The sequence below is a fragment of the Falco naumanni genome, chromosome 8, assembly GCF_017639655.2.
Source record: "Falco naumanni isolate bFalNau1 chromosome 8, bFalNau1.pat, whole genome shotgun sequence".
NCBI classification, from domain to species: Eukaryota; Metazoa; Chordata; class Aves; order Falconiformes; family Falconidae; genus Falco; species Falco naumanni.
The window spans coordinates 16,991,897-17,003,920 of NC_054061.1; the positions used below are offsets into that span (position 1 = coordinate 16,991,897).

At 39.4% G+C, this 12,024-nt stretch overlaps 1 protein-coding gene across 1 annotated transcript in view; it reads right to left on the reverse strand.

Annotated features, from left to right (window-relative positions):
• SLIT3 (slit guidance ligand 3) overlaps positions 1-12,024 on the reverse strand; it is a 530,317-nt gene that overhangs the window by 106,110 nt on the left and 412,183 nt on the right. Inside the window, exons 19-21 of the mRNA XM_040604595.1 lie at positions 7,396-7,539; positions 2,426-2,589; positions 116-248 (exon numbers count right to left, since the gene is read on the reverse strand). Of these exons, the coding sequence (XP_040460529.1) occupies positions 116-248; positions 2,426-2,589; positions 7,396-7,539 (441 nt within the window). The remainder of the gene's footprint in view (positions 1-115; positions 249-2,425; positions 2,590-7,395; positions 7,540-12,024) is intronic.

Here is a 12,024-nt window from a genome sequence, read left to right on the forward strand (position 1 = left end):
GCACAAAACACCAGTCACTAAACTCAAAGGCAAAACCCCCAAGGACCTACAAAGCTCCACTATGATGTAATTTCATGAACTTCTCATGAAAGGAGCTATGTAAAAGGTAACTCACAGCTCAGTCACGTCTTTGGGAATTCCTTTGGGCAATATCCGCAGCCCTTTGTTGCTGCAACGTACCACCGAGTCCACACAGGTACACTGGGAAGGACAAGGAGGTGAAAGCGAGCAGCTGCTTTCATCATTACCTGCAGAGGGAGAGGAATGGAGTAAGGAAGTCAGCTTTACAGCCCAAAGTCACACACTTTGAAGATAACTGCTTACAAGGACTAAGGAGAGACATCCCTGAATCCATGGTAACCACCAAAATATTCTAAAGTAGATCCAGTGTTCTAGATCAACCTGCCTTCATACAGGTTCTTTAGGCAATATGAACAACAGTTCAAAACCTGAAGAGCAATATTTTTAAATAAATATTTTTTCTTAGGAGTATCTACTTCTCTGTAATTTTGCAAATTACAGTAAAATTAGTTATGTGAATCCCAAACACTCCCCCACCCCTACTGTACCAGCTGAAACAGAGAACTTGGCCAGAATACTGCCCTTAAATTCACCTAGACAGATGATATTCACTATCCATTCTGCTTTAGGAAGATTTTTTTTTTAAATTCAGTTTTTAGATTTTTTTTTTTTACTTTTTTTAAGTCAGCCTGGCACTTCATTTATCATCTCGATTGTAAAACCTCATTGTTTTTGACAAGGATAACCAGGCATACAACAAAGAGAACAGCATACTTTTAACTGCTGATGATCCATCTGTGCACACATAAAAATATCTACTTTCTCCAAAAACGGTTTCAAAAGTCCATAAACAGCAGATTAAATACTGTAATTGAAGAACAATAGGGTTTCTGCGCAAGGAACTAAACTCTTTGAAGTTAAGAACATTAAAGCATGTATTTTCCCCAAAAGCAACAGGCTTTGTAAAACATCAGGCAAATGCATGCTATAGTCTCATGATGCATATGAAAGGAGATACTTAATGGCACATTCTCTAGATGACAGTGAGAGGAACCACACAAGTGTTTGTGAGTGCAGGCAGCCTGAGTTCACCAGCACGGAGACACAGTGCTGCAATCCAAGAGCACACAGTCAGCTGTCATTATGTGCCTCATTTTTATTTTTTCTGAACTGATGCAAGGACTAATTGAGACAGATCTGTTGCTTTCTTCTCTCTGCTGGATGTACCCATGAGCATTGAGACTAAAGAATAAGACTGGAAATCCTGGTACAAGATAACAAAAGTACCCATAAATGTATGGGTAGGGAATAATTTGTATTCAAAGGGATGGAGAAGCACAACCAGCCAACAGAAGAACACTGAAGGTGGTTGTTCTTTTTTTTTTCCTCTCCAGCTGACCTTAATGACTGGAAATAAAATTAAAAAAAATTCATAATCCTGCAGAAAGAGCACGTTTCTTCAGCATATTCAATTTTCCCGTGCTGTGTTTTACACCCTGCCACCATCTACCTTCCATTCACCACAGTTGTCTCAGTGACTATGATAGAGAAAGCTCCCAAGCATGGAATGTCATTTTGTGGACCAGGAATTTATTTTTTCCTCCCAAACTAAAAGCGAATTATTCGTTAATGACTAAACTTGGGTCTCTTGAGCTCTGAGCCCAAGCACCTGGGCTTTTTGCCAGATTGCTTGACTAGAACAGGAACAAATTTCTAATCCAAGTAGGAAACTTCTATCACTCTTAAGGTCTCTTTAGAGCTATGACTAACTGCAGCTCCAGCATATCTGGTCTTAACAGGCAATCACAGCCTACAAGTCAAGTTAGCAGTGGATTCATCAGTCAGTTTTTATCCTTACTATTTTCTCTAAAATGTGCTTGATCAGAAGACAAAGAACTACCTGAAGAATAAAAGAGATGTCAGGATTATATTTTTTAAACCTATATGGACCCAGCAAAGCATTAAGCATCACTGAGACATTTCAAATAATATCTAAGGTTTTTTTATTCCCCTGTATTCACACCTGTTATTGGTGAAACTAGACAGTATCCAAAACTAAAAGACCTGCTGAGCAAGCACCATTCCCACTGGCTTCAGAGTGATACCTAAGTGTATAAATAAGGAAGTGGGAGGAAGGGCCGGGATTATACTAGGATTATACAAAGCAGAGCATTTGTCTATAATAAATTCATTCTTATATTTAGGTGAAGATAGTAGAAATTCAGAAACTGGAAATCAAGAACAAAAATAAACTCCTGTTAGGGAACAATGATGTTCAACTCTAGATGGCTCTTCCTCATCACTAAGCTGAAACATTTACATGGAGTATTGCTTGATAGGAAGGGAGGCTCTCACAGAGGTGCCAACATCATCATAAATCCCAAACTGAATTGGATTGTCTTACCATCACAGGTGAAGTCCTGGATATCTACATCTTGGATTGGAATATCCTTTAAGAAAAAGGGTTTCAAGCAGCGTGGATTTCCACTGACAATTCTTTTCTTCCTCAACCATTTTCCCAACCAGGCCAAATGGCAGTTACAATTAAAGGAGTTAGCCAGCAAATTGCTGAAACGAAACAAGACATAATTGCATCAAACATGAACATAAAGAAATACTTAAATAACTACAGAAATATGCTGGGTTCCAAGTCCAAGCCCTTTCCTACCATCTGTTTCGGCATGATCCTCCTCTGTTATACAGATCAGGGAAGTTCTATGCAGGTTTTGTACTAGGACTAGGGTTGTAATTAAAATATATATATGCACATGTATATATGTATAAGATTATAAACCAAAGTACTTACTACTACAGCTATTATTTAAACATACTTACATGACTACCAGGGCTGTATTTGTAGTGGATTTCAACCCAAGCTACACTCACACCCAAGTCTAAACTCACCTCACACACTGCACTCACGTATGCACGATCTTCAACGTGATTACTTCAGGCAATGCCATGGAAAAGTTTCGCACTGCTAGCCCTTCGCACAGACCTCCGTGTAACACCCACTACGTGTAGCCAAGCTGGCTTAGCATGAAAAAACCCAAAGCTTTTTTCTGGAGTCCTGTACTGAAATGCCTATCCATAATTTGTGTGAAACCTTATGACTAAACTTCAGATGAAGGAAAGAGGCTGATATCCCTGGTAAAAACCAAGGCTGACTATCCTATGTACAAAGACAGGGAGAATCAATAGCTTCAGTCTGAGGTTCCCTCACTGAAGAAAAACGAGCTGTCAGGGCCCCCTGTATGGAAAATGAAGTATCTAAACTAACACTGATGGAATTCTCACATCATATGTGAGTATGTCTGAGAGTTACTATTCTGGTAGCACAGAAAAAAAGATAATGAGATTTCTTGAAAGCATAGTGTATCTTAAAGACAAAAAAAAATTCAGGCCTTAAAGAATCAGGCACTTCAAACATAGGCATAGTTGCTGAAGACCTTGTAAGTCTTCACTTGCAACATGCTTTTACAAACCTGAAGAGGTAGTCAAAATCACCTTAGGTTTTCAGCCAAACAATTCCTCCAGAAAACACTGCTGAAGACTAAAACATATGGCACAGTTGAGGTGTTGCAGCAGGAAAACAAACCCAAACCAATTCCTCAATTATATAGGTTCTAGGCCAACATCACATACCCACAATATGATTTACAGCTGCTCTCTGCATTGTAAAAAAACCCCATACTTCAATCACTGCACTACCCTGGAGCTCTGAGTGTGTAATTACATGTAGATCTAGCACAGGCTGTTGTACATTCTGTAGGAGGAGAAAACTCAGTATAACGTTCAATAATAAAAACAACCTATTTCATGTTGTCTAGGACTCAAAGGCAAGGCTAACTTGCTGTAAAAAGGTGAGAAAACAAACAGGTTACATAGGAGCTTTCAGACAGAACGTGCAGAAAAGCACTGACAGCATTATTCTAATTCTAGTTAATATCCTTCTGAAGCGTTTTCCATTTTCTTTAATCCATAATGAGACCACATGCAGGATGCCTTGTATATTTTCCATACTGACATACTTTGGCATGAACATAGTGTTTAAACCAAATGTTTAAACCTCCAACGCTAAGTGAACCAATGCTTCAAAGGCCATTTGTTCCACTGACGGAAGAGGGTGAGATCATATTCACAGAACAACTTCCGTGACACAAATCCTTAGAATGAAATAATCCACAATTGGAAACAAACAGCAGGTGTATATAATCAGGTTTCTGGAAAAAAAGTGGCTCTGAATATAAAGAACATTTTGCACATCTAGAAAGCATCTTACTGGGACATATAAAAAAAACTTTCAGAAACATTTCAACATTAGTCTACAAAATGCTCCCATCAAAATAGTAATTATCCCTTTCTACAGGGGAGAGGTTGCTTTGACTTAATGTGCTACTGCTCACTAGCAGAGCAGCAGTAACTATCCACAAACGCTCATTTACTTCTGGGCAAACAGGTTAACATATGGCCTAAAATGTATTAAATCCCTGGATTATGATTTTTTTTTAAGAACTAAAAAAGAAATAAGTTGTTCCATACAAAATTAATAGAGAGAAAAAAAATCTACTGTTTGTTCAAATAACTCTGTGTAAAAAAGGACAAATTTACCTTGTCACACATTATACACCTGCTCCTGACACTGTATCAACACCTAAATTTTATCCTTTCTCCAACTTCAGAGCAGTGATTTTTTGCTTTAATGTAGTATGAAGTTCATACATGTCCCTGCATATGTGTTCTTTCCACAGCAAGACTGTGATACAGCTTTTGGGAAAAAATGTGAGATCAAGGCTCTTTATAAAGTATCACATCAGACAAGAAATTCCCTACTTTACTTGAAAAGCAACTGTAGGTCTGGGAAGGCAAATTATTTGCAAAAGCTTCATTCTGGAATCTGGCTATTCAAGTGGAGTTCTCAAATCACAAACAGCAATGTTGGGCAGCCAAATAAAAATTCATAATTAGTAATCAGAGTTCTCACACGTAAGATTGTGATTTAACCACTCAAACAGAAACAAAGGAATCAAGCTTTTAGCAAAGATATCGTACTAACATTAAACTCAGAAGTGTTTACTCAAGGACATAGACATGTTTTTAAAATCAAAAGGGAATAGAAGTCTTGAGGAATGAAGTATGTATATCCTACTACAAACGTCTCTTAAAAATTGCAAAGAAGCCATAGAATATTAACTATTAGAATGGATTCTAGTGACCTGTTGGAAAAACATGCTGAAACACATCTGGATATTGTTGAAATTAGGTTGAAAATATATCCTGGAATTCAGGTTAAGGCTATACTAGAATAGCTCCATGTCATTCTGATGAACCAGTTATCATTCTGGCATTAGCTCCATGCAGCTATTGTAGTAATAATTCATGGTAAATCAGTTCTGCTTGCAAATACACCCACTTGACTGTGTAAGGACTGCAACACATGACTGAATTCTCTGTATGCAGAAGTGCACTTCAAATTAGGATGCTACAGTACCTAGTTTGACTAGTAACAAATAAGAAACTGCTATTTTTTTACCAATAACTTACAAACTAGATGTTCTTCCTCTTCTGAAAACCATTAGGGCATTATTTTCAGAGCTGTCTGTGTTTCGATAATATCAATGAGGCTGACTCAGAGTAATAACAAAAGCAGCAATATTTTTTAATGCCGTAAATATGCCAAGATGAAAACTGAAACCTTAAACTTTGTATGAATTTCTGGCTTATATTAATAGATGTAAAAATAAGTAATTACAATACCCGATTAATTCACAAAGTGTGGGCTGAACAGGAAAAGCAGTCATACTATCTATCTTCAGTAGTGTTGTCATATAATATATCCACCTACAATGGAGTACTGTTAGGAAATTAACACATCTGAATTTTGCATTTATATGCAAAATACCACTATGCCCTTAAACCAATGTCTAAGGAAGTCAAAAGCACACCTTCTCCTGTCTGCAGGTCAAGCACAGAATGAAAATGTGTCACATCACAAACTTTTTCATCAAGACACAGCTAGGAACCTGCCATGACCAACATGATTATAAGTCAGTGCCAAAGCAATGCATTTTAATTAGCAGCAGCTTTAACTGCTGTTGTTAGATCCACAGCAGAAAAAAAAAAGAAAATGGGCCTTCTGACAAAATGTGACAAAGATGCTTCTATGCAAACAAGGTAGGGACTTTACAGACTGATTCAGAGAGTCACAGCTTTTAAGGGATCCATGGAAGGAGACAAATGTGTGAGAAGCAGGCAGGCATTGCTTGCAGCACAATAAGAACAAGCTTTCAGCGACTACCACTCTCTTTGACCAGTGACTTGAAAACAGTCAATAAAAATAATCTCGTAATTTTTATCTCTTCGTCCATCAATTTCAAGGAGGCTTTTGGGACTACACAAAGTAAATGGAAGAAAAATCTGGATTCTTTATGCTGCATGGAGCTAATGCCAAAATGGTGACTGATTTGCTGGTGAAAAGTTGTAACAACAAAATGAAAGTGTGAGCAACAAACCAGCTGAGATGCAACACTTCTTTCTTTCCCAAACATGATGGAGAATGCTTTCAAAACCTGAAATGCAATAGCACCAGTGGTTTATTTTGATTGGACAATTAGGGTGCATTTTCAGGGCAATTTCCATTAACAGCAACATCAGGGTCCCGTTCACAGATGGAAACAAAGAGCAGACGTTCCATATTTATCATTCTGTACTTTATTACAGTGGACACACTACAAAAAGCATGTAAACATACTTAAGAAGCAAGGGAAAAACTTCAAAGAAAGATTGAGAAATATAAGAGAATTATCAGAAAAGCTTATGTCAGGATTTTCACATTCACATTCAGCAGGACTTGAGTATTTTCTCCTCTTAGGCTCCTCTGAAAATCTAAGCATTAGCTACTAGATTTCTTCTGATATTTAACTAACTGAAATCCAACTGAAATTCAGATATTAACTGAAATCCAACAAGCCATTCTTAACAAAATTAAGACTATACTGAAACTAAAGCAACTTCAAGGAGCTAAAGTGTAATAGGCTATGCCCTTGTGAATCCGCAGAGATTGTTTTACATGAACTTCTGCTGTGCATTGCACTAGGTTACGACACGGCAAAACATACAGTCACCCTGTCTGAGGCTGGCAACCTCAAAGTTTTTTCAGCCACTCAGCTGAAGCAATTCAAATATTTCTTTAAAGCACACCTTGAATCCTCCAAACCTGCGATTTCAGTAGGATGAATTTTTCTTTCCCTAAATGATATTTTCCATATATGAGCAGTAAGTAGTTTGATTTTGAAACTCATACGCTGTGTTCTTAAAACAAAAGCATGGAAGAACAGCATCATAACATGTTCATATCATAAAAAGATAACTTACATTGTAGACAAAGAGACCAATGTGCTGAAGGCTCCAGGGGTGATAGTGCTGATGTGATTATCATACAGAGAAAGAAGCCTCACTGAGCTCAGTCCGGCAAAGGTGTCATTGTTTATACAGCTGATAGAATTGCTCCTCAGCATCCTGCAAAGATTAAAACAGGGAATTAGGAACTACTGGGAGAAGGTATAATTTCCGGATAGGAGGTCCTTTATCTAGGGCATCAACAGATGTTTTGGCAAGCACTGTACTCTGTTTTTATTGATTGCTGAAGTACAACACGGCTATAGGAGGGCTAGATTTGTATAAACATTGTTTCATGAATTTAAAACTCATTTCTTCCACAGAATGTTAGAGGCTGATGGGAGCTCCACATCTGAAAGTAGTATGCAATCAAAAGTGAGTAGTGGCAAACTTGAAATAAAAAGTAGTCTTAATTTAGTAAATATGAGAGTAAGTGAAGACGTATTTCAGAAGCCAATTGAGAAAGACTGCCAGAAATGTGTGACAATCATAGGATGGTTTCAGTTGGAAGGGACCTTAAAGATGATCTAGTTCCACCCCTCCTGTCACGGGCAGGGACACCCTCCACCAGGGCAGGTTGCTCCCAGCCCCGTCCAGCCTGGCCTTGAGCATCCCAGGGATGGGGCACCCACAGCTGCTCTGGGCAGCCTGGGCCAGCGCCTCACCACCCTCACAGTGAGGAATTTCTTCCTAATACCTAATCTAAATCTCCCCTCTTTCAGTTTAAAGCCATTCACCTTGTCCTGTCCCTACAGGCCCTTGTACAAAGCCCCTCTCCAGCTTCCTTGTAGCCCCTTCAGGCACTGACAGGCTGCTGTAAGGTCTCCCCGGAGCCTTCTGTTCTCCAGGCTGAACAACCCCAACTCTCTCAGCCTGTCTGCACAGGAGAGGTGCTCCAGCCCTCTGAGCATCTTCATGGCCCTTCTCTGGCCTTGCTCCAACAGGCCCATGTCCTTCTTATGCTGGAGGCCCCAGAGCTGGATGCAGTACTCCAGGTGGGGTGTCATAAGAGCAGAGTAGATAAGCTCGACCTGCTGGCCATTTTTCTTTTGATGCAGCCCTGAATACGGTTGGCTTTCTGGGCTGCCAGCTCACATAGCTGGGTCATGCTGAGTTTCTGGTCCACCAACAGCCCCAAGTCCTTCTCCTCAGGGCTGCTCTCGATTCATTCTCCACCCAGCCTGTATTTGTGCTTGGGACCTTGCACTTGGCCTTGTTGAACTACATAAGGTTTGCATGGGCCCACCTCTTAAGCCTGCCAAGGTCCCTCTGGATGGCATCCCTTCCCTCCAGTGTGTTGACTGCACCACACAGCTTGGGGTCATCAGCAAACTTGCTGGGAGCGCACTTGATCCCACTGTCCATCTCACTGACAAAGATGTTGAACAGTGCTGGTCCCAGTAAGGACCCCTGAGGAATGCCACTCATCAGTGGTGTCCATTTGGACATCGAGCCATTGACCACAACTCTTTGAGTGCAACCACCCAGCCAATTCCTTATCCACTAAGTGGTTAACCCATCAAATCCATGTCTTTCTAATTTAAAGAAAGGGATGTCATGCAGGACAGTGTCACATGCTTTGCTCAAGTGCAGGTAGATGATATCACTTGCTCTTCCCTTATCCATCAATGCTGTAATGTCGTTGTAGAAGGCCACCAAATTTGTCAGGCATGATTTGCCCTTACTGAGGCCATCCTGGCTGTCACCAATCACTTCCTTATTTTCCATATGCCTCAGCATAGTTTCCAGGAGGATCTCCTCCAAGAGTTGAGGCTGACTGGCCTATAGTTCCCCAGGTCTTCCTTATTTCCCTTTTTAAAAATAGGGGTTATGTTTCCCCTTTTCCAGTCAGTGGGAACTTCATCAAACTGCCATGACTTCTCTAACATGATGGATAGTGTCTGCACAACTTCATCTTCTGGTTCCCTCAGGACCCATGGATGCATCCGGTCCGATACTAGCTGCATTACTTCTAGTCCTGTCATGGATGTTTTTGTAATCCACACTGCATAAGTATGGAAGGAAACAGCATCCTCAGCAGAAATCAAGGAATATTTAGGAAAGATTTCCAGACCTATCACAAGCTCTGAAATGTTATTATAATCATTAATTGACAAGACAGAAATCAGTAACCATCCTATAAAATGGTCTTTGCTCAGTGTTTGTACCAGATGAATCAGTGCTGTGTTTTTGAAGATACATCTCTGAGTTGTTATGGTAACAATGAACTCGACGATAAAGCCCAATTAAACTGAAAGACTGTAGTATCTTGTTTCACTTCATAGCAAAAAAAGGCTCATGTGTATTTGTTACGCTGCATGCCAATCAACATCTGGGTCTGTAAACATCACTACACAGTTGCGATATTCCTACTTAGGTGAAAAATTATTCAGTAATTAAAGCATACTACCAAAAATCCACCAAATATATGCAACTCATGCTGCTGTTCCAGTGAACTGATCCTCCAAATAGAGGAGGGTTAATTCCTTGGTATCTAATTCATGCAGTGAGCAATGAAAATTCAGACTCCCTTAGAAGTCTGGATTTAAATCTCAGATTGGTATCCACCAGTTGGGTGTTTAGATGCTACATCGATAGACGCTTGAAAAACACCAAAGAGAGATTAGATATGGCTGGGAAGAAATTCACAGTGTAATCACAAACACAGTGTTGGACACCTGAATGTTACATTGCTTTTGCATTACTGTTTGCTACGTAAAGTTACTGTCACAGGCACTTCAGTCTTCAGAGTTTTGGTGTTGCAACTGGGGTGAAACTATGTCATAAAAGTCACAGGGCACAGAGACTTACACATGGAGTACGAAGTTGCCTGAAAGCCAGGTCGAGACCACAAGCTCTAAAATGAATAGAGTAGTAAATAAGAGAAGTAAGGCCCTTACTGGCTTAGTTGCAGTTGGAAACATTTTCTCAGTTCTGTATGTAAAGTATCAGGCAGTCATACTTCAAGATGTGGTGACTGAATTTGGATGTCAGTATGTCTTGCACAGAAATTTATTACATTTCAGGAAACATATGGTCTTTTAAAAACTGGACCATGACCTTGTCCAATGTGGCATCTTTGTAAAAGATCACAATTCTTATGTTCAAAGTCAATTAATGGACAGAAATACATGTCCCTCAAGCCAAAACCTTTGGGTTTGTATCATGGTTCACCATGCAACGCGTGCCCTTCCTGAAGGAATACTTATCCTTACAGATCCTCATATCATGCTGTGTATATTTAGACTGCTTTATCAGCTAGGGGGAAATGTAAATCAGGTCAGCAGGATAGCTTGAATGTTAAGCATCTTTTTATTAAAAAATGCTGATTTTTGTTTAGGAGCATTGCCACAGGCTGCTTTAAAGTATAAAAATTAATTTAGTATCTATAGACGGTATTTTCAAACCCCTTAGTAAAGTGTGTACATTAAATTAAAGAACAGATGGCTACAGAAAAAATTTGTTAAAGGAACAGCAAAAGAAAAGGTCTGTATTCACCATTACAGGCCAAAATTCTTGAAGTGAAACTTAGATATTTTTTTACACTTGAGTAAGGACTGAAGTAATTGTGCCATGATACATTGTAACATAAGAAGTATTTGCTGCTAATGACTAAATTGCAGATTTTGAATCACATTTTGATTCCTAGGGTCTGTGTACTAACAGCATCCACACAGTCAAGTGCTTGCTTTCTGTATCAGGGAGGACTGCAAGAGAGACATTTTTCATGTACAAATCATACGTATTGCCTGGCACAAGTCTGTTGTAACCAGAAGCCTAGTCCCTGACTGCTTCTCAGGATGGTGGATTGGACACCATCTTGAAGTCTTGTCTGAGAGCCTTCTTTCAATATAACTTTTAACATGAAAATAAATTAGTATTAGGTACTATGAGTTTATGTACAAGTGTTAGTTCTCAGAAATAAATTACAAAGGTTGGCTAAGCACAAAAGTAATACCAAACTGATTTCTTATGCATGTGGGCTCTATGTCTCTTTCACACTCTCCCCAACCACAACCCCATTAATACTATACCCAGACATAACTTTTATGGTACTTGGTGTGGGCAAGAAAGAGCAAGAAAGAGCATGCTGTGGCTAGTTCAAAGTGATGCCTGTGCTCATGGGCCACTACACCTGTTGCATAGTGAGTGGCCAGTTACCTTCTGTCAGCAGGACCTATCACAGTTTGGTTATACCTGCCTTAAAGTTGCTTAGCTATGCCTGTTTTGTTGGCAGCAGTAACTTGAGTGTTTCTTCACTCCCTACCTAATGATTTCATAAAGTTGTAGGGTATTAAAAAGCTTTTAGGCTCCTAGCCTAGGCTGAGGTTTGGTTTAAGTAGACCAACAATTCCAGTTTGGGTGGAGATGGAGTGGGATGATGGACTAATAGATAGTAAACATGTTCCTACATACCTTCTTTCCATAGAAAATAACAAAATATTAAAAGCATTAAATGATTGAAAGTGTCTAAATTTGACCCATGACAGGTTCACCATCATGTTACTCCCCAAATTCTTTAAAATTTGTTTTTTTTCACAGAACTAGCAGACAAATCTCAAACCTACCCAGGACTAGAAATACATTGAAAACATCATGATAGTG